Source organism: Dermacentor andersoni, chromosome 3 (genome assembly GCF_023375885.2).
Source record: "Dermacentor andersoni chromosome 3, qqDerAnde1_hic_scaffold, whole genome shotgun sequence".
NCBI classification, from domain to species: Eukaryota; Metazoa; Arthropoda; class Arachnida; order Ixodida; family Ixodidae; genus Dermacentor; species Dermacentor andersoni.
In genome coordinates this window covers 167,933,291-167,955,844 of record NC_092816.1, presented here as the reverse complement: position 1 = coordinate 167,955,844, position 22,554 = coordinate 167,933,291, and the positions used below count along the sequence as shown (strand labels likewise).

At 48.4% G+C, this 22,554-nt stretch overlaps 1 protein-coding gene and 1 non-coding gene across 2 annotated transcripts; one reads left to right on the top strand and one right to left on the bottom strand.

Annotated features, from left to right (window-relative positions):
- Positions 1 to 5,069: 5,069 nt before the first annotated feature.
- LOC126524175 ((3R)-3-hydroxyacyl-CoA dehydrogenase-like) lies at positions 5,070 to 12,162 on the bottom strand. Its single transcript, XM_055067091.1, has 4 exons — positions 11,997 to 12,162; positions 6,793 to 6,986; positions 6,556 to 6,673; positions 5,070 to 5,813 (listed from the first exon to the last, which is right to left on the bottom strand). The coding sequence occupies exons 1-4, from the start codon at positions 12,160 to 12,162 to the stop codon at positions 5,320 to 5,322; spliced, it is 972 nt and encodes a 323-aa protein (XP_054923066.1). The 3' UTR covers positions 5,070 to 5,319.
- TRNAS-UGA (transfer RNA serine (anticodon UGA)) lies at positions 8,692 to 8,764 on the top strand. The gene has a single exon. It is a non-coding gene; the product is annotated as a tRNA-Ser (tRNA).
- Positions 12,163 to 22,554: the final 10,392 nt, after the last annotated feature.

Below are 22,554 nucleotides of genomic sequence, written 5' to 3'. Positions count from 1 at the left end.
ATTTCATGCCCGACACCAATCATTACAACCGTCACATCCTCTCCCGGGAAACCAGAGGGGGATGTCATCCGCGTAGAGAGTGTGATGCAATCTTTCTATTTCTGTTAAGTTCTCGGGTACACCGAGTAGAACTAAAGTAAAGAGTAATGGTGATGTGACGGATCCTTGCGGCGTGCCGCACGGACCCGTCTCAGATTCCGGCGATTCCTCGTCGCCGACGCATGCGCGCCTGCCGCGACGAAATCTCTAACGTAATCATACATTCTTTGACCTAGTCCTAATGTCCTAACTGTTTTTAAGATCGCTTCGTGTTTAACGTTGTCAAAGGCCTTTCTAATATCTAGGCCGAGAATCGCCTTAGTGGAGCTGGTAGTGTCGTCTACGATCTGGTGTTTAAGCTGAAGCAATACGTCTTGTGCGGGGAGGTTGCGACCGAATCCTAGCGTGGTGTGCGGGAACGCGTCATGGTGTTCGAGAAAGTCGGTCACGCGGCTGAGAACCGCGTGTTCCATGACTTTGTCGACGCAAGGCGTAACCGAAATCGGTCTTAGATTATCGAACGGAACTTGCTTGCCGCGTTTTGGAATCATGATATAGCGGGCCCCGTTTCCATGCTTCGGGAAGGGAGCCTCCTCGCCAGCACTCGTTGACGCAGGTCGCGAGGCGGGAGATTGACTGGTCGTCTAGGTTACGGAGAGTCTTGGTAACTCGGTCCGAGCCGGGCGCCGATTGGGTGTTCGAAAAGGACTATCCGAATTTCTGCTTCGCTAAATTCCGCGTCCAGTTCCTCGTTTGCGACGCCGTCGTATTCGGCGTGTTGGATGCTTTAGGCCTTCGTAAAGTAACGGTCACATATTGCGTCGAGGAAGTTATCGGCTTTATAATCTCTTACTAGTATACGAGTCTTGTGGTCTTGGGTGGCCCCAGTCTCCTCCGGATCTAATAGGTGTCGAAAGAGGCGCCAAGCGCTCGATTTGTTCTTCGATGTCTCTGTGTAATTGTGCTATGCGCTTGCGCAATGCCTTATTGTGTCTTTGACATTTCCATCTCTTTAGGAGAGCTCGCGTTGCTTTGCACTGTGTAGGATCCTAATGTGAATTATTTTGAGGTTCGCCTCGGGCGGAACGTCGCTCGTTGCCGCGTCTACGTCCCTTCTGAGCGTCTCGGTCCACTCGTCTATCTCAGTAATCGGTTCATCGCCTCTCCCCGCATCTTCTCGTTTTTTCCGGAACGTGTCCCACATCACAAGTTTGAGTTTACGGCCTTTGCTTTCAGGGTTAGTACCACGACCGCTCGGGCCCGTGCCTATCGTGATCTCGACCAGCGTGTGGTCACTCCCTAAATATTCCTGCGTATTTTTCAAGTGCGCTGCGGTTACATTCGAAACGAACGCGAGGTCTGGTAGCGTGTCGACACTCACGCTGTTCCATCTGCGCGTAGGATCGGCGGGATTCGCGATCAGTTCAAGCCTTCGGTCTGGCGAGTCTTCCAGAAGGTGTTTGCCCTTGGGTGTTTCTCGGGCGTAGCCCCAAGCTCCGTGAGGCGCGTTCAAGTCGCCCGCAACAAGTAGAGGCTAGCCGCCGGAAGCCACGCACGCCCCCCGCAGCAGGTCCCCGAATCGGTGCTGCATCGTGGGTTTGCTGTACACGCTAAGGACGAAGAGTCCTCGGCCGCTCTTAGGAATTCATTCTACGAACACGTGGGGTATCTTTACACATGCCAGTGCGCGCTGCGCCACAGTGATGTTACGTCGAACGAACACGGCTGCGACCGACGACGGGCGTGGAGGGAGACGGCCTGCGCTCCACTACTGCCCCCGTCCCCGCGCCACCCACCACGCGGGGTGTAGCCTGCTTCCTTCATTGCCTGTTGTCCGTCGCAGTCGCGTCTATGGCTTTGTAGCCAGTTAGTTTGACCGAATGGTTTGTCTCCTGTAAAAGTATCAGGTCCGGTTTCGTCTCGCGGCTGCGTACCCCGATTCCTCCTGTATATCCACGGCAGTTCCACTGCCAGATTGTGTATTGTTGTTCCTCAGCCTTAGTGTGGTTCGTTGCGTGTGTAGCCATGGTGATGCTTGTGTTTAATTTGACCCGTCGCCATCGAGACGACTTGGTTGCTGCTGCGGTTGCGTATCTACGTCTGTGAGCGAGTTTTGCTGCTGCTGATTCTGTTGTTGCTGTCTAGCGTATGGCTTGCTCATCATTCTTATTGGTCTGCCCGCCGCTGGCGGCAGCCTCGCTTCTATATCTCATCTGTGCGCGCCAAGTGCGCGGCGAACATTTGTGTTATTTGCTCAGAGAGCTTAGCTACCGCGTTATTGAACATTTTTTCATTTGTGCCGTGATTTTGCAAAACGTTCCTCGAGGCTCTTCTCGATGCTGTCTACTCGTTTCTGTAGTTTCTCGTAACGGCCGCATCGCTGTTTGGTGTCGGGTCTTAGTGTCGGAATCTAGTGCGATCCTTTTCGCGGTAACTGGACGATCCTTGCGTTCATCCGCCGTCTCCACCGAGCTGCTCTTGCCGTCCGTGTACATCCCGGCCGGCTCAGGCCGTGACGGAGTCGGCGATCGAGGCGCCGAGGTCGGCGGCATCCTCGTTTGATGTTGCGGTCGTGGAGCCTCGTCCTTCAATTTGAAATGTTCCTCTCTGAGGAACGCATTTTCGCATTTAAGCTCGACAATCATCGATTCTAATGGTGCTGGGCGTTGTCGTAGTACTCGCTCTATCGCTCGCACGCCGCCGCCGGCGGGCCCGCCGGAGCGCCTCCGCCGCCGGGAGAATCGGCGACAGCCGCCCAGCTCACCTATTGCCCAGTACTCACGTGACCTTGTTGCTGCCACGGCTGCCGTTGCTCACTTTGTTGATTGATGTGGCCGACAGCTGCGCTGCCCGGACCGACGTGCTTCTCGCCCTCTGTGCCCGGTTGCGAGAGCGGAATCGGGATCGGGATCGGACCCTCCGCGGCTAGTGGAGCTTCCTCTTCGGTTGTCGGTGACTCAATGACGCACTATGTCTGGGTAATTGAGGTAATAGCCTCCGTTGCCATTACAATCGCTGCTGCTGTTGTAACCGCTGCCGTACGCTGCGGCCGCTTCTTTCTCTTCTTGTTTTTTTTTTTCGCTTTAGTTGGCGGGCCGTCCAGCGGGCCGAGGATGCCGCCAGGACCCACGAACTCCTGGCCGTCACCTAGGCGGGGCCTTTGGCCCTCCCCATCAACACGCAGGGCACACAATAAAGTTCTTTGCTCCTCCTCTAGTTGGCGACGCTTGACTATATATATGTACGGGGTCTTGTATCTCGCTTTGCACCTGAGGTCTCCCGTCAGGTGTCCCTTGCCGCACAGTCGACACCACGGCTCGCATCGATGGTCAGGCGACGGGTTGTTGCGTTCGCATCTACGGTAAATCTTGTCGTTCGGATTGAGGCACACGTCGGCGCGGTGTCCCAGCCTCCCGCACTCGTAGCACACGTCAATCTGCTTCCTGTAGAGGGATCATCTGACGAGCACAGGTCCGTAATATACGCATCTCGGTACGTGGAATCCGTCGAACAAAACGATTATGTTGTCCGTGTTGCCCATGCGCTTGGCGTGCAGCACTCCGGGGTTGCACTACGTCACTAGATTAGCGATGACGTCTGTCGGGCTCTCGGTCTTGGAAATGTTCCTAATCAGGCCCCTGGAAGTGTTCTCAGGGGCGGCTTGATAGGTGTTCGCCTCGAACTCTCGGTCTCCGATGCGAAGCTTGCTAATGACTCCGTAACGCTTAGCTCTGTCTTCAGACGGCGTGCTGAGCACCACGACGTTCTGTGTAACGTTGAGGCAGATGCTATTTTCCCCGGCCGCTTCTCTGCCTACACCAGCCGCGTTACGTAGGCAGCAGTAAATGCGATCCGTCTCGTAATCGCGCACGTTGAAACCGCCTGGGGGGCGTACGACGATTTTGTAATCATCCGGTGGTAACTCTGGCATTCGGCTTGCCATGGCAATCTGCTGCACTTGACGGGCGTACTTCCTTTTGTACTGCGCTGTGGTGATTCCCGTAGTCGACGTGGCTACCGTCCGTCGCTGCATGTGCGCCTGCTCGTTATGCGCCGATTCGGTCGCACCGTCAACCTGTTTCTTTCTCTTGACATCACATGACCCCCCTCTTTCGCCGAAATCTTCCGGCCTAATATCTGTTCCTTCATCATGGACAATTTCCATTTAACGCCAGGAAAGGCCTGGCACGTTACCGTCGGCGATTGGGAGCTCCAATGAGCTCCGGCGACACGTTAGGCTTTGCACGCCCCGCCGCCACGGCGGCCGGGCAATGCTGGCGTACGTGAAGATGCTAGGCTTAGCCTGCCCCGCCTCCGTGGCGGGACAGAAGGCGCTCCTTATCGGCCACAAAATGGGCCCACCTGGCAAAACGTGGTGTCGGGGGAGTCCTGAAGCTTCCGCGGATCGTTGTTCAGAAGAATGTGCACGAGAAGTTCGGTAATCCGCCAATAACGGGAAAGTATCGGAGCCGACACGAAGCCACGTCCGCACTCCCGTGGTCGTCTTCTTCATTCTCAAGTTTATATACCTATATTGGTCAAACTTGCTGCATATTTCTTTCTTAATTATTGCTTTAAGGTTAAGCTGGTTGAAAGGTAAAACCTATATAATACATTGGAGGCGTAGCATCATTTCAGTCTAGTAAAACTCTGTCGTGTTTTTCTCAAATTCTGTTTAGGCGGATTTTGCTCATTTCTAAAAACGTTGCTCATATTGTAGACTGGCTCTGGTTTTCCATTAATGAAGTTACTCCCTGCAGTAATCACAGCCGGTTTCGATGATATTTTCCCATGTAAATATTTCGTACTGAAGTTGCGTCTTGATCTCTAGACATGTAATCTTTTCCTTGATGCGACTAAACAGGACACGGCCATGTGTGGGATGTTACTACCACGTACGCTTCTGTTCGTGCTGTGCAACGCCCCAGACTCCTATACAAAGCAGGTGCCCATGACACTCCATTGACGGCAAGAATTGAATGTCACCTCCATTGATCTTTATTTGAAATTTGAAAATCAGACTGCCGCAACAAAGGGAAAACCTGCATTCATTCAGCCGTCATCGCGGTAATTATTAACAACCTACAGAAAACATTATTACCTTGTGGTCCTATCTTTTTATCCAAGTTTACACTAACGCTTACATCCACTTTGTTCTCAAGCCACTCGAGCAAGTGCAGAAAATTCAGACCTGGAAGGTTTACACGAGATATTTAACAGACCCGCATTGGATGTGTACTTATTGTCCCTTGTCAATGTTCCAAATCGAATAAAAATAATTCACATCTTGAATCCCCCGGTGACTTCAAGCACAGTTCCCGTGATGAAGGAGCTCGTTGTGGGCGAGCACAAGAACTTGATGGCCTCTGCTACCTCCATTGGTTGGCCGGTTCTCTTGAGCGGTGTGTTCGAGATAACTCTCGTCTTGTTGCTTTCGCCAGCTTCGGCCATCATCGGGGTATCCACCCATCCGGGTACTACAACGTTGCAGCGGATGCCATGCTTCGCCACTTCCGACGCTGCCGACTTCGTTAGAGCCTGGACGCCGGCCTTGGCAGCGCCGTACGCACACGGCTGCACGGAGCCGCACCTGGCTGCAAGGCTGGAAACGTTCACGATGGCTCCTCTCCAATCAGAAAGCGGTTTCCCAGAACGCAGCATATCACGAATAGCTGCCCGGTTCACCAGGAAGGTGCCCTGAAAACACCAGAAACAACTTTGGTAATCCCTTCTATATGTCATAAGGCCAAAAGTAATTTTTAGTCTTCGCAATGCTCAGGGGACACCCTGGAGTCAGTAATTGCGTGACTTGTAGTGACTTGAGTAACCTTTTAATTCCCTTTACCCCTTTCCCAAGCAGAGGGTAGCCAGCTGGTACTTACAGTGGCTAGCCTCCGTGTCTTTCCTTCCCTTTTGTCTCTCTCTCTTGAATATAATGATTGGAATATTGGTTGACTCATCGTCTTTTTCACTCAACAAAAGAAAGAAAAACACGTCTCATCATGGCGCGTTGAACCACTTCAAGACAGTACTCACTTTTGCCGGTTTCTGTTATCAAAAATATAAAACAAGACCTCACTAGCCTTCAAAACAGGCACCATTTTCCAGCCCATTTGCGCATGAAGTAAATAAAGGTGCAGGTCCTACAAACAGCTGGAATCAACGAGATGTCAAGCATTCTACAGCCTATCTAGCCTCGGACGGCATTGCGCAACTCCCCCTCCCCTTCAAAACAGGCACCATTTTCCAGCTCATTTGTGGGAGGTCGCGGGGTCGAATCCCGGCCACGGCGGCCGCAGTTCGATGGGGGCGAAATGCGAAAACACCCGTGTACTTAGATTAAGGTGCACGTTAACATACCCCAGGTGGTCAAAATTTCCGGAGTCCTCCGCTACGGCGTGCCTCATAATCAGGAAGTGGTTTTGGCACGTAAAACTCCATAACTTAATTTAATTTCGTTACCACAAGGCACGACGTGTAAGACGAGCAGAAGGGTGTGTGTGTGTCTGTGCTCACTCATCACCATGGGCGGCTCTGCTTTAGCTCCTAGGCCCTGCGACATCCTTAGTTCAAGCTGTTGCACATCGGTGCTCTTATCCGACACCGCGAAGTGCTGCAAGATAGCTACGTGTCGCTGGAAGCGGCAAGGCATTATTCTTCGTCACAGCTAATTTTCAACGAATCATTTTGAAACTAGGACGTTTACTCCGGGCTCAAGATGCTTCGCATTGGCTTCACCGACCGATGTCTCACCTTAAGTTCGATCTTGATAATCTCATCGAAAAGCTTATCCGTGCACTGGGAGAGTGGCGCCGCGCGCAGAATACCGGCGCAGTGGACGACGATGCTCAGTGGTTCGGAGAACGCACCCCTGATGCCATTGAAGAGCTGCTCCACGGACAACGGTTCACCCACGTCAACGTACATGGCCTGGTGCTTGGCGTCACCTACGCACAGTGTGTTAGCTGCTAAGGGCACGGCAGAGAGTGCACACTGCAGTACAAGGAGAGCTAAGCGTTTCACGTTTCCAATCAAGCAGGCAGTTTCTCGAGAAAATGACTCCATTCTGTCACGTCGCAGGGTGCGGGCACTGTAAAACTATTTGTGATTCAAACGCACAAGCGCGGTGTCACGCGGATACTTAAAGATGGAAGTGAAAAAACACGGTTTATGTCCGTTATGATAAAGTGATTAGCGTGTGTTCGAAAAAAAAAAATAAACGAGTGGACCCATTCTGTACAGATTCTATAGGGTTAATTTGATAATGGTGGTAGGGTGACCAAATAGGAGCTACATGCTCAAGCTCCCGACTGACAAGTGTTTCTAAGGCTAGTTTACGAATTTAAACAGTGTAGGTCCACCTTGGTTTATTTAGCTTACCAGCTAATTTTCATTCGCTTTGTTGTGCATTATGGGTGCTATGTTATACGAAATATGCATGCGTATTGTTCAATGTTGATAAGTAGGTGTGAAACCATAAAATTAATTGTTCCACCCTGAGGTTGTTCTAGATAACTTCTAGATTTAGATTGCAACCACAGCAGCTGATTTCATAAATTCTCTCTTTGGCTTCGTTGCCTGTTCGCTCTTTATGGTCGTGATTATGACGATTGGAGAACTTTAGCACTGTTCACCAGAGTAATCCCTTTCACGAAGGCACGAACACACACACACACACACACACACACACACACACACACACATATATATATATATATATATATATATATATATATATATACATATATATATATATATATATATATATATATATATATATATATATGTATATCGTAAGGAGCCAGCAAACTACAGGTTTGCGCGTGGTGGCGCTGGCTAAGACTCCCACGGCTACTTATAGTAAAAAAGAAACATATATGCCCAAGAAAATGAATAGGCCAACAGCACCGTGGTAGATCAATCGGTAGAGCATCGCAGGTGTAATGTGACGGCGTGGGATCGATCCCGATCTGCGGCAAGTTGTTTTTTCATAAACTTTCAGCTCTATTAATTTAAAATTTCTTCTGTTCAATCATTAAGTACAAGTAATTCCCCTATGTCGTCCTTAGTGTCACTGTTTCTTGGCTTCCTATGATATGATTAATAAATATAGGGCCCCTCCGTTAACCCCTGTCTTCTCGTTCAGATATATGGGGTCTCTCAATTTCCTTTCCCTCGTTTATATATTTATGAACGAGAGGAAGGGAAAGCGAGAGCGAGCAAGCCAACAAAGAATAAAAGCACGTAGGAAAAAAAACACCAGGATGTTACTGACGTTTCCTCCGAACACCGATTGCCGTTTCAGTGAAGGCCACTACCCGGCCGAAGCGTCAGTAAAATCCTGATATTTTTCCTACGTGTTTCATCCGTTGGCCTGTTTTCATGCCGGAGTCTGTGATTCAACGCTTCAATGACACACACGCATATCAATTGATATATATATATAGATCCGGCAACATTGATGCCTTCAGGTAGCATATGTGGGTTTATTGACCAGTTGCCTTCACCCTAAAAGATCACGTTCTCGTGACGCCTGCGGCAAAAAAGACGTTCCACGTCCGCCGCCAAGGTCTGTGAGTGGTGGCACTGGTTAACAGTCCCAGGGTTCTACTGGGACACATAAATACCCAAGATAGTGGATGGGAAAACGGCGCCGCGGTAGCTCAATTGGTAGAGCATCTCACGTGAAATGCGAAGGTTGTGGGTTCGGTTCCCACCTGCGGCAAGTTGTTTTTTCATCCACTTTAATTTGCATTAATTTATCGTTTCTTTATTTCATTCATTAAGCACAAGTAATTTGCCCTATGTTGTCCTTGGTGTCAGTGTTTGTTGGCTTCTTATGATATGACTAATAAAAATCGGGCCCCTCGGTTAACCCCCTTTCTTCTCGTTATATATATATATATATATATATATATATATATATATATATATATATATATATAACGTAAAGTTATGCATGTGTGTGTGTGTGCGTGGAAGTAGACCTTCCAATCCGAAATCCGGTGTGCACCCATTTAAAAACATGCAAGCACGTATGCAAAAGCAAGAACGCACATTAAAATACGAAAACGCAAAATAAATCAATTAAGGAAAGGTATAAATTAAGTGCTTTCTTCCTGTTGTTCGTGCACATGCATTCATCTTGAAATATATATATATATATATATATAAACGAGGAGAAAGGGGATTAATCGAGGGGGCCCGATTTTTATTAATCATACCGTAAGGAGCCAACAAACAATGGCACCAGGGGGGAAATTATGCTTACTGATTAAATTAAAGTAATGATAGGTTATTGGCAATGAAACTGGATGAAGAAACAACTGCCCGCAGGTGAAATCCGTACCCACATCAACGCATTACGCGCGCGATGCTCTACTCTAATTAAGCTACAGACGGTCCCGTTTTTCCATCCACTTTCTTTGGTATTTCTGTGTTACTGCCAGAAATAACCCTGGAGTGTTAGTCAGCGCCACCACCCATAAACCATGGCGGAGGATGTGGAACATCCTTTCTCCTGCGGGCGTCACGAGTACGTGATATATATATATATATATATATATATATATATATATATATATATATATATATATATATATATATATATGTGTGTGTGTGTGTGTGTGTGTGTGTGTGTGTGTGTGTGTGTGTGTGTGTGAAGGAAGTAGTCCATGGGATCCGCTGTTCAATAAATTGAAAGAAGTGCAGATGCACCTAGAAAAGATTGAACAAACATTTCATTTTGACGTTTCGGGCGGGTCCAGCATTCATCAAGAGTGATATTACGAGCATGCATAGCTCAATTGATGCATTTTCTCTCTAAGGGTGAACGGAGCATACCAAAAAGTAAACACGAAGGCAACACATAGGACGTCACGTAGGTCTCCTTAAGACCGCAAAACGCGGGCGACAGGATGAGCAGTTTACTTCACCGGAAAATGCACGAGTGAAGCAGAAACGCGCAATCATACCGTACATCCACGATTTCTCGCACAGACTGAAGAAGATTGGCAATAACGCAAATGTAAGCGTCATCTTCTCAGCGCCAATCCAGCTGTCCAACTTGTGCAAGGCAAGCTACTGTGGTTCTGAGAAGTCCAGTTTCCGGACAAATCACAAGGAATGCTACGTCCATTGTGAGAACAATATCGTGTATGAACTGCCCCTGTCTTGCGGCCAAAAATACATCGGCCAAACGGGAAGGTGCGTAAATGACAGGTTGCGTGCACACACGAATAATGCGCGACCTGGAGGATTGGGCCATCTAGATTTCCACTGCAGAAAGCATGGGTGCAGTCCCATTTATAAACAGAGCACGGTGATAGGAAAGCCCAACGCAAACAACACGTGAGATTATTGAAGCGGCGAAGATCGCTAGGTTGGGGAGCGCTTGTGTTAGCGCGCCTTCAATAGATCTCTCAAAAAAAGAATTCGATTTTTTAAACGTGACACAGAGGGTGGCCTGATGATGACATTTTAATCTTGCAATTACAAAAAAAAATTTTGGCTATGCATGGTCGTTCTTTCATCTTTGATATCATCTTAACTTTCCGCTACACATGTCTCGTTGCTGCCTCATTTGATTAGAAATCAGTACATATGCGCATGCGTACGGTGGCGTGTGTTACCGATATATATGTGCACCGCTTCATGGAATAAAACAATTGTTGGAAGTTAGCGCTGCGTCCGCGTCTTGCCACAGTCTTTCGTCCCTTTTCGTGCGCTAAAAAAACCTCAGTTATGTTAAACAGGGCTTGCGGATTCGTTAGAGCGCGCTCGCACCGCTACTATAGATGTAGCGCGCTCGTCACATGGTTTGTTTAGGACTTACATGTCGGCTTTGTTCATTTTTTTCATTTTGCTTGTTTACGCCAAGCAAGTGGCGAAGAATATGATAGAATGATCCGCTGGCGCACACGCTTGTAGCCTATTGATATTTCGTCATTTGCCTGTTGTTTCTCCCTTGACACAGTCTGTTGCAAAGTAAAGATTACTTAGCATTCTGGTTGTCGGCCCCTCAATCACCGTAATCCTCTAAATATATTTGATCGGATAGAATAGAGATAATGTTTTAGGGACGACGACACCTAGACTAATACGCGGTCTTTTTGCCGCTGAGCAGTGGAATGCCCCTGAACGCATGCTAGTGCGACGCCTGCCGATTCGAAGGAAAGTCATTTTCTGCACCCACGTGCTGCTGCAAACGGCAAATCATCACTTGTGAGAACACAGGAAATGTGTCTTGCATATTCATGTTCTTAGTGCAATTCGGAGCACCTGAGGCATGCAGGCATTTGAAGGATACAACATGCGCTCACTTGCATCTCTCTTCGTTCATTTACTTCAACTACTCCGTACTACAGAGAGAGGAGTTGTGGCAGCATTGTACGAAAATAAGCAAAAAGGATAACTCTACCAGATTGAGAAAATAGTGAAACAAACTGGCACCAATTACAGCTTCAGCTAGAACAATAATACGCGTAGCGGATAAAATTACACATCACAGGCACTTCATCGTTCAAAATCACCTTGCGATATCGGTAACTCATTTGACTGGACTATATTAGCGCCAGTTCCACACTACTTTTCAAGGAGAAAAACAGTATATTTAAGGCAAAGCTGCTATATCGAAGCAACGCTAATCACAATACGTGTCGGCACGGAGCAGCGGGAACATCTAGAATATTCTACATAATTCGACGTGTGCCAATTGTGGGGACGTTTGACGACCTTAACCAGAAAACTGAAACGGCAGGTTCAATTTATTACTAAAATTGCCTTCAAAGCAGCTTTCGCCACTAACGTGAAATTACTGGCATTCCTTAAGTATCAAAATTGCTGCTGAATATTTCGCAACCTTCCGCTGCGGAAAATATGAAGCTACGAATTTTTCACGAGCTTAACCGAGGGGAGGGGGGGGGGCTGTTATAAAGAAAGCTATAAATTTAACCTACCTGGCAGAGCTCGGGCAACATTCTCTGCTGCCTCGAGCTGTATGTCAGCAACCACCACGGTGACCCCATCGGCGGCAAGTAATTGGCAGACCGCCTTGCCGATACCACTCGCACCCCCTGTCACCAGAGCGAGCCGTCCGTACAAAGCCGCGTCTACGGTAGTCATCGTGACTTGGCTATGGTGCGCGAAAAATTCTGAACAAGTCGAACAGGTTCGTCGTCAGAATCGCTCCCAGCACAGGCAGTGAGCGGCACAGTGGGTGGCAGCTGCTGAGGAGAGAGTGGTTGCAGGTTTCGACCGAAGGCAGGATGTGGCTTGACGGTTCTCCGGGTATTCGTCGCGACTGCTCTGCGGCACTGATAAATAATCTGCCAGTTGGCCTGTACCTGTACGTGCCCCCATGCAGGTGTGTATGAGATACCCAGGTGAACAGCCCCTCTCTAAAAAACTGGCGGAAAAAACAAGCTTACACGTCCGTTTGGAGTCGTAGAAGTCTGAATTTTACTGGTTCGTCGAACCCTTTAGGAAGTTCTGAAGATGTGATTGTTAGTGCGTGTACTTATAACTCAGTGGTTCAACTGCAGCTCAGGCTCATTTCAATAGCAAGCACTCAGAAATCATATGGTACAGAAAGATGCTACAGAAAGAACAAAACCTCGTCATTGAGGATTAGCAAGCTCCTATTAGGTAACGGCAGTATGCAAGGGAATCCAAAGTGAATAAGTATCTGGTTGCCGGTTCAGGTAATCGGTTGTTGAAAACGATGAACACAGGGGCTAAACTCGGGGCTAGATTGATGTACAGGTTGAAGAGGTTGAAGGTAAATGCGATACTGTGCCATAAGAACGAACGCGCTAAGGGCGCACAGGACACCTGGACATGCGCAGCAACCTGGGTAAGAAGCAGCAGAATATTATTTACAGGCATTGCTGTACAAATCCAGAAGGTATACTTGAACTGATTCCAACAAGTGCATGCCTGTATAAGCCTCTGAGGCAAACCTAGATAATTCTGGAAATGCCAGGTCAAATTTTCCACAGTTACTTTGCATAGGCGTGGGTAAGTTATCTGGAACTATTCAGCTATTATTAAAGCCTACGGCTAATATGCCGCCCAACGTATCCCTTCAACACGTTTACAGGTCCGTGAGCCCCACAGTTTTTATTGGAGTTTTTTTTTTTGTGAAATATGTGTACAGGAGAGATTTGCGCCACGGGTGATGCACGCTACTCGTTTTTTTAGTTAAACAGTATTTATAAATAATTGACCAGTTAAAAGAAGCAAATGAGGAAAAAATACCGACAGTACGTAACGAATCATTTAGGCCGGCTAAAACAGAAATAAGAACGAAATACAATACATAACGAGTTATTATAGGTCCGGAAGGGCTAACACAGAGTTCGCATAAATGTCAAATTGGTGCGTGCTAAGTCACAACACAGAATTTTCACAGAAATGTCATTTAGGAATATAGAACACTTACTTCCACTTGTATGTCTAAAGAACGCAGTATACTATACAACGGTATGTAACCTTACACCTCAGGTTGTAACGGAGTAAAAGTGAAGGGTACTTCGTAAGACTATTATACGAAAGAACATAATTACTACGCTCTAGCAAATACAATAAGTTGTTTTTACTTCAAGAAAAAATTTCTTCAGGGAGCTAACTACGCGCTTCTTTAGTTTAATGGTGGAGTATGGCCCCTATATTTTCCCCAATGGGAGTAACCAATCGTTCAGAGCTCATAATATATCTCGTAATATTTTAGCATAGTGAGCATGAATACTGCAGTACAACAAGGCGTGTTCAATATCTCATTCCGAGCAAGAACGCACCGCACTTTCGGCTAGTACTGTTCTGCGTAAAAAGCACCGTGTACGCTGCACCTAGACGCAATCTGTGTGTTATTGCTTCCAGAGAACGTGTAATCTTTACTGAAACTGTCAACTGTGTTTTCGGGTCAACTTGAAATAAAATGGAGTTTCGGCAACCAATTTGAAACCAATATGCGTCAAGTAATCGGATAGAGAGTTGTCGCAACCTGTTCTGTGTATCGCTGTAACAGAGAAGTATCAGTTGAGTCTCATTTTAAGTATGCGGCGCACGTGCTGAACTGTCTACCTCTGCGTTGCCTCGAATGCCACAATGAATTGGAATCCACTGAGTTAATTTTCATATTGCGCGTCTCTCGCCTTTTTTTATACATCTTTTGTGCTTCATAAATAACAGCATGGATGTTTTGACTAATGCATGTGGAATTAAAGCTCCGTAAAGATACCTGAGTGTCACTCACGACGACTCGCTAGAGCGGGTGTAGTTGTGAGCATATGAATGTCAAGGCCGACATGTGGCATTACGTTCTGACAGAGTTAATAACGCCTGATAATTTGTTCTCTCGATGACAGAACGAATATGTATCCCGATTGTATTGGCAGGTTTTACGTTAAGATACCTCAGTCTTAAACATTCAGAACAGCTAAATGCGCGCTTGCCATGCGCCAACATTCTTCATGCATGTGCTGCGGTGGAGCCCGCCGGAGTGAGCAGCGCAGCCGTAGATCTACGTGCTCATTACTGCTGCAACAACTGCCGCATCTGATTCCACAGAGATGATGCGCACCTTCGCAGAAAGAAAAACTCATTCCGATCCGTGGTCTCTCCATGCGATACTATGAGAGAGAGAGAAACATTTATTTCATTCCGGCCCCCAGTCCGGGTCTACAGGGCGTTAAGGCTGCCGGAAACGGGCGCGAAGATGGGACGTTGGTGGCGTCGAGTCTTAATTGGGCTGGGTCCGCTTCTTGCGGTACTCCAAGCCCAAGCGCCATGGTGAGCTCCGTTAACGAGGCCACATTACGTGCTGTTGGGTCAGCCAGCCACTCCTCTAATGTGTGTAGTCTATTTGGTAGCGTCCTAAGTATAGATTGAAGTGCGTGTTGACTTCCCGGGCAGTCCCATAGTGTATGGGTTGTATTGGGATATCCTCCACACTGTGTGCACTTGGGGAAGCCGTCTTTTCCAGCTATTATGTAGTGCAGAATGTTTTGTTTATGTAGGCAGTGCGTTTAGGCTTGACGCCAAGTGGCAGCGGCCTCGCGTGTTGAGGAGTGTGGGGGAGCTGGGAGAGTAGTTTCTTTTTCATGCCATTCCTCTAATTTTAGGCGTCGCATATTTGAAGATATTTGTTTTAACTCTGTAGAACTGAGTGCGTCTGTCCACTGAAGAGCACGTCCCTGAATATTTGCGCCTGAATAGAGCGTGGGCCTTTTCGTTTCCCTCGATGTTAAGTGGCTAGATACCCATTGAATAGTGATGTGGTGTGCTGCATTATTCGTCGTATATCGATGCACGGTTTCGCGGATGGGGTTGGGCAGGTTTCCCGTTAGGAACGCTCGGCATGCTACTTGACTGTCTGTGCGAATGAGGATGACGGTGTGTGTGTGCTGTGGTGCTGTGACTGCTTCAGTTATTGCCACTATTTCAGCTGTTACTTGGCTATGGAGGCCTGTGTACAGGCCTTGTGTATATGCATTGGTCACGGCGTTGTATGTCGCCGTGCGATGTGTTGTGGGGTCCGTAGGCGGGAATCCGTCTATGTAGTGCACTGTTGTGTCCGGGGGGTTATGTTGGGTGCGTTTCATGCGTGCTTGTCTTCTTTCTTGGTCTGTTTGCGGGTCCATGTTTCGGGGAATTGGCAGCGTGTGAATGTTGTTAAACGCTTGCCACGGTGGAGGTGGCAGCGTTATTTGAGGCATGTTGTCTTAAGAATATGCAAGATCTTTAGGCAGCGCTTCACCTTGCTGTGATCGTTTCAATCTATTTACTTGTAATTCTGTACGGATAGTCCAATAGTCTGCTAAGATTTGGAAGTATGTCGGTTTGGCTTACTTTGTGATATTGCTCGACCTCTTGGAAGTCTTAAGTGATTTTGGCGAGTTGCCTGTACAGGTTATCCAGTGCTCGCGATGGTGCTCGCGAAATCCTTCGTTTCTTCGTGTGATGCGGTATAGAAGTCGTTTAAATTGGTGAAGGCATTGCGTAGTTTTTTTGCATCCAAGCGTCGGCCTTGCCATCATCTTGGATGTGGAATCCGAGAATGAGAATTGTTTTGCGTCTTGGAATTGGTTCATTTTCAATTCAGAAATGGATGAGGTTGCGGTAGTGGTTTGCTGAGTGACCTCATTGGTTCGTAACTACAATATATTCTGGTTTTTCCGGTGAGATGGAAAGACCAATTTCTCTGGGATGGGAGTGCGATACTATGAGAACCTCTACATTTCGCAAATGAACCACTGACGCAATTTCGCTCCGCTACCAATCCGCTGTCGTAAAGGTGCCCGCGTGATGTGGCTTTTCTTCGCGTATTCCGCAATTACCGAGATGTCGAAGTGGAAAGTACAATGCGCAAATGGACGGAAGTGTTAACTACCCCAAGTTGACAGGCGCAAGTCTCCACTGTAGAGCTAGCTTTGCTGACAGCTCTTCAAGTCTTCTGTTTTCGTACGCAAACTCGCGAGAGTGACTCTTATCGTACCGTTTGTTTTATCGCTCAAGAGCAGTTCTTTCTTGTTACTTCTGCCGAAGGCAGTGCTATGTTCACACTGCTGTGCAGACCGCTAGTATAAACTGGTAGCGCCTGCACACGGCGTTTCCTCAGACGTCGTCCTTATGCATGCGTTTAAAAGCACACTAGGGTGTGCGTAGGTGCTTATATTTCCATGATTCTTCTATTTAAGTTGTTGAGTGCGAGTGACAGCCTTCTGCGCAATTGTGAGGGAGAATTTGTGTGCAGTATCTTAGCGCTGCTGACGGCTCTCTTTTCTAGAAAAACATTCGTATAGCAGTGACTGTAAACGTTCTAAAGGTTATAGATAAAATGTTAGAGAGAAACGTACATTAAATGTGCAAGAACTGGGCTCCGAAATCAGTAAAAGTCATGCGGCACATGCTTTAACAGTGCGCAGTCTGTGGTTGACATTGCGAGTACAGAAATTGTTGGAAGTGGCCCGTTCTTAGCATTGCTGTAGAACTTGCGGTTCCCACGCTCGGGTACTTGGATTCGATGCCAACAAAATACAGCTTCCTAGTCTATTTTTGCTTCTCCTCTGCAGTTCGCTTGACGTGACGTAAATCACTTTTGCAACTTGAAAGGCAAGATGAAGGCAAGCAGTGCATCCTCATTGCAGCCCGATTGCTAAATCAATGGAACCGCCGCGTAGTGCGTTTAAGTTTATTGCGCTGTCATTACATGTGCTAGAGAGCACATGTAAATACATTCGCATAAATTTGCTCTAAAAACGGCGCAATAAACGTCCTTAAACGCATGAACCTCTACTTTTCAGGGGACGTGGCGGTCAAATAGTGGTGAGGACGTGGTGAGAACCAGTGCTCTTTTACATCTCCCATGAGGTAGCGCAACTTCTTATCTTCGGTCATGTTCGGGTCAGCTCAACGAAAGAGGCGTGCCATGTCCTCGGCGAACCTTGTGACCGCCTTATTAGGATGTTGCACCCGTAGCTCCATCATCTGTTGCGCGTGGTCGCGTCGGTCGGCACTTGCAAAAGTATCCATTATATTCTGCCGAAAGTCATTGCGTGTCGTTAGGCTAGCTTCATGGTTCTCGTACCAAGTACTGCCACTGTCGTCAAGGGCGAAATAGACTTGGGAGAGCTTTTGCTGCTCAGTGCACTGGTTAATCTGTGCGAAGCGTTCATACTTGTCACGCCAGTCTTCAATATCTTCGAAGACTGTACCGCGATAGCGATGGGGAAGCAGCGGATGCAGAACGGTTAACTGCTGTGGACTGGAAAACCGGCTGCTTTGGGGTGCCTGCGGTGGGCTGGTTTCGGCCATTGCGAGATGTGTGGAGCTACTGGAGAGAGGTGGTTGAAGAGGGCAGAATTCCGGGGCAAGGCCTAGCAGTCGACGACTAAAGCGATGTGCGGATGTCGTAACTGGTGACAATGCGTCCGGGTTTGATGAACGACTCCCAGACGGACTCCGGAGCATCAGGCGAGCTCAGTACCCCGCGCCTCCACCAGTATCGCGGTACAACGCGGACACAAGACAGGGAGATGTTCTTGAAGAAGAACAGGACAACCTGTTCAAAAACAAACCGAAGAGAGGCAGGCCTTCTTCGCAGTCGCCCAATCTCAGCCACCCACTAGACGGAGTCCATTAATGCCCGTCGTTGTCTTCTGCATAGAATACGCGCATCAATATATATATATATATATATATATATATATATATATATATATATATATATATATATATATATATATTTAGGTCAAGAAAACGTTCGGTAAGTCCGGTGCATCGCTAGTTGAAGAAACCAAGGGCGAACTTACGGCCGTGGCTCGGCCGAAACGTAAAAGTTTTCGCGAGTGTGCCCCTTCGTTTCTTCAACTATATATAAGTGGGTGTGTTTGTTTGTGAATGTGTGAGTGTGTGTAGAGCTTTTTCTCGAAATGAACGAAAAAAAACCGAAACTATGTCACATAGAGCTGCAATGACAATAAAAACTAGGCAATGTTTTTCTAGAAACGGGGTGGAAACAAAATAGGCCAAATAGCGCAAGCGAGCTCTGTGAGCAGATTGTATCTTTAATCCAAGATGAGCCAGATACTCTTAGTGTACGGTTCAAAATTATCCAGAGTCCCCGCCTAATAGAAGAGCGCTTTAAAAATAATGAGGCAGCCAGCAAGGTTGTTTCATTGCAAGTTGTGTTGATTATATTGTTCCTGCCTTCAGCCGTGCTCAGGAAAAAAATGTTATGCGAGAATACGAAATAGGCTGCTTATGCTTCCAAGATAAACCAGCTCGTTTTCATAATATTTCAAGTATTTTTATTTACTTTTAATTCTAGTGTTTTACGTGCCGAAATCACGATCTAATTATGCTCCACGCCGTTGTGGGTTACTTTAGACTAATTTTGACCACTTCGGATTTCTTCCCACTGGTTATAAAGCATTGAGGGCGAGCTCCACCACTGGAAGAGCTAGCGCCACCGCCGGCGTGACGTGGCATGAGGGATCACGTGGACACAGCGGCCGCGTCGGCTGCTTCGGAAGCGCGGAAGCGAGCTGAAAACGAAAGTTTAAAGTCCCACCTGCGCCGCGGTTCTGATTAAATGGTGCAGCTTTACCGCCTTGGGTGTCTGCCTGACAACATTTGAAACTACTATAATAGATAGTGGCTGCCTTTGGAGGCGTGCAGCATGGTAGGCTACTGCTTGGTGCCGCAGTGCCGGACGTACGCAGCAGATCCCGGTGTCAGCCTTATTCACACGTAGCCACAGGGCAAGGAGCTTCGTGAAGCTTGGCTGGCGAAATTTAGAACCGGCAGACAGCCATCGGCTACAGCTCGCGTATGCAGCAAACACACGCGAGGAAGATTTCTGCTACGGCGCCGGGACTGCGCGATGTTCGGTGAATAGCAGAAACCGCGCACTGAGACGCTCGCCCGCGCCCGCTGCCCGGCTAATGTCAGGGTGGTTTGGTCTATGAACTTGTTGATGCTAGATACTGGCAAGTTCACTGGAACGGAAAGGGAGCGGTAAGACGCATATTAAAGAAAGGCATGGCATATGGTCATGTTTGTGTTATGAATTAATGCACTGGATTACAAAAAAGAAGCAGAGGGAAATCGCACGCCGAGAAGACCGATAAACATACGGTGCGACGCAACAAGAGAAATGATATTGAAATGTCCAAGAATTCAGAAGACAAAAAAAAAAAGATTAAATCGTCGCGACGGCACATCACAGTCGCCGTAGGCGTCGAAGTCTCTATAACGAAATTATTTTTGAACAGTTCTGATAGCGACCACGCAACAATGGTTGCTAGTGTTCTGGGAAATGCTCATATGCTGCGGCCTAAATCTCACGGCACGGTGCGAAAATGCGCTCACAGCGAGAGCAAAACATTTGGCTATGGTGTTGGGCTGCTGAGTACGAGGTAGCGGGATCGAATCCCGGTCACGGCGGCCGCATTTCGATGGGGGCGAAATGCGAAAACACTCGTGTGCTTATATTTAGGTGCACGTTACAGAACCCCAAGTGGTCGAAATTTCCGGAGTCTTCCACTACGGCGTGCCTCATAATCAGAAAATGGTTTTGGCACGTACAACTCCATAATTAATTAATTGAGGGCAGAACACTGTGCGCGGAAATGCATGCAGATGCGCCGTCGGTCGCTGTGAACCCGTGCGATGGCTGCACGCATTGAGGCTTCGTTCTGTTATGGGCAATTTGGTTATTCAGACCACCCACTATAAGAACTGTTTCACATAGTTTGGGCTCAGCGATTGCCGACCTTTCACGCAAGAAGCCGGTTCGGGAGACTCCATCGCGGCGACCGCGCGGAGTGGCGTTCACTGTACGTATTCGGCAAAGAGATAGCGTCTCTAAACGATTCTGTGCTTTCAGTTTGCCTAAGATTATTACATCGACAGTCAAAAACTTCCCTCGTTTGGAGAGTACCTACATAAATGTCCAGGAGGGCTGCCGCGTGGTGTTTTTATTGAGCGCCGTAAGCAAAACCTACGGGGAGCGCGCCGCGTGATCCCTCATACTACGCAAGGGAAGAGATTCCGACAGATGGCGACTCAGTAACTCCTCGCCGCCAATAGCAGTGTCCTTAACTGTCAACGTTTTATTGGCTCTTATAGTGAAATCACACCGTTCTTAAAACTCATTTTCCACAAATTTCGGACCAGAACCACATTAAGTCCAGTTTTTCAATTCGAAAGGAGCCAAATCACAAGTTTATATAGAGAAGAATAAACTTTATTAAAGATTGGTCCGGCAGTTTTTGTTGTGGTGGCCTCCGACGGCGGCTCGAAGGCCTTGGACTAGGGCGGCATCTTCGGCTTGCCGGACGGCCCAGAGTTGGTCTGCCAACTCAACTTTTGAGAGCCGCCTTCCAGTGGCGGCGACGCTGACGGAGAAGGTCCCCGGCGGCTCCCGCAGCCCGGGCGGCGTCGGGAACAAGCGAGCTCGAGGCTTCCTGAACTCTGGCAAGGGCCGCGATTACGGACGCGTCATGAACGGAGGCGGTCTCATTACCGTGGTTGCCGGCACATTCCCAGAGCATATGTCGCAGCGTTGTTGTCTGTCCGCAAGCTTTACAGGCCTCTGTTGGATATAAACCGGGGTAGCAGTGATGTAAGACTGCGGGGCTATAGGGTAGGTGTGTCTGGAGCAAGCGTAAAGTTAGGGCCTCATTCCTGTTTAATTAATCGTGTGGTGGCGGAAATGTGCGTCTTTCGAGTTTGTAGTGCTGGGTGAGGTCTATGAACCTGGTAAGGCGATCGCCTCACGGCCATTGTGATTCTTGTTGCTGCACTTCTGTTTTAGTGTCCCGATCCGGCAGATCCGATGTCCCGCTCTCGAGGGCGGAGGCGGCGCCAAAATAATCTACGGCGGCGCGACGTGAGAGACCTCGAGCCGTGGTGTGGGCCGCCTCGTTGCCCGCTAGCGGGTCATCAATGTGTGCCGGGATCCAGAGGAGGAAGACAGTAGAATTTTGGGGTCACGAGGGCGATGACGAGTCGCCGTCGTCACAAATTTGGAGTATGCGGGCCGCTTCCTGCGAGACGCGAACCCGCGCGAAGCCGCGGATTGCCGCCTGCGAATCGCTGATCACGATCGCAGCGTTCGGCACCGCGGCCAGTCCTAGGGTTATCGCGGCTTCTTCGGCCGCCTCCGTGTGTCCCGTTCTCACCGTGGCGCTCGCGAGGCACTTACCCGTGCGGTCTACAACAGCGATCGCGTGTGTGCTTCTCCCTTCTCCATATCACACAGCGTCTACGTACACCGCCTAGTAGCTGTTGCCAAACTTTTTCTGAAGGTCTCTTGCTCGTTTGTTGCGTCTCCCGGCGTGGTGCGTCGGATGCATGTTCTTGGGAAGCGGCGGGGTGATCAGGCGGTCGCAGACCGATGCCGGAGCCGCCGTCTTTTCTCCATGCTGAGTGTGGTACGTGATGACGAGTGACTTGAAGATGCGTCGACCTGTCTTTGATTTAGATAATCGTTCGTATTGCGCACAATCGTGCGCCTCGATTAACTCGTCAAGTGAGTTGCGAAATCCGAGCTCTAGAAACTTGTCGGTGCTCGCGTTGAGTGGAACGCCGACACCCTCTTGAAAGCCTTTCGTATCATGCATTCGACCTTGTTTTTTTCGCACCCTATCCACTTCAGATAGGGGGCAACATACGTTATGCGGCTTATCACGTACGCCTGCACGAGATGGATCGCGCAGTCTTCACGCATACCATCGCGTCTATTCGTGATGCGACGCAAGAGTCGGATCGTGTCATCTACGAAACGACGAAGTCTTCGCACCGTCTCTCCGTTGTAGCCATTTGCCTGCAGGTGTAACCCCAGGATTCTAATTTTGTCTTCGTGCGGTGCGGGAGTTCCATCTGCCAATATTATGTGCATTTTGCAGTATTCCTGTTCCTCGTCGCGCACGGCTTTACGACCATTCCTTGTGGGTTTGTAGATTAAGATTTCGGACTTGGTAGCCGAGCACTCGAGGCCCGTTCCACGCA

What these genes read in the sequence shown, in the direction of transcription:
- LOC126524175 (XM_055067091.1), bottom strand. Translation starts at nt 12,162, where the DNA reads ATGACTACCGTAGACGCGGCTTTGTACGGACGGCTCGCTCTGGTGACA. An exon ending in TGTTGCCCGAGCTCTGCCAG is followed by an intron (nt 6,987 to 11,996) that starts GTAGGTTAAATT and finishes CACTGTGCGTAG; the next exon opens with GTGACGCCAAGCACCAGGCC. An exon ending in AGAGCCGCCCATGGTGATGA is followed by an intron (nt 5,814 to 6,555) that starts GTGAGCACAGAC and finishes GTGTCCCCTGAG; the next exon opens with CATTGCGAAGACTAAAAATT.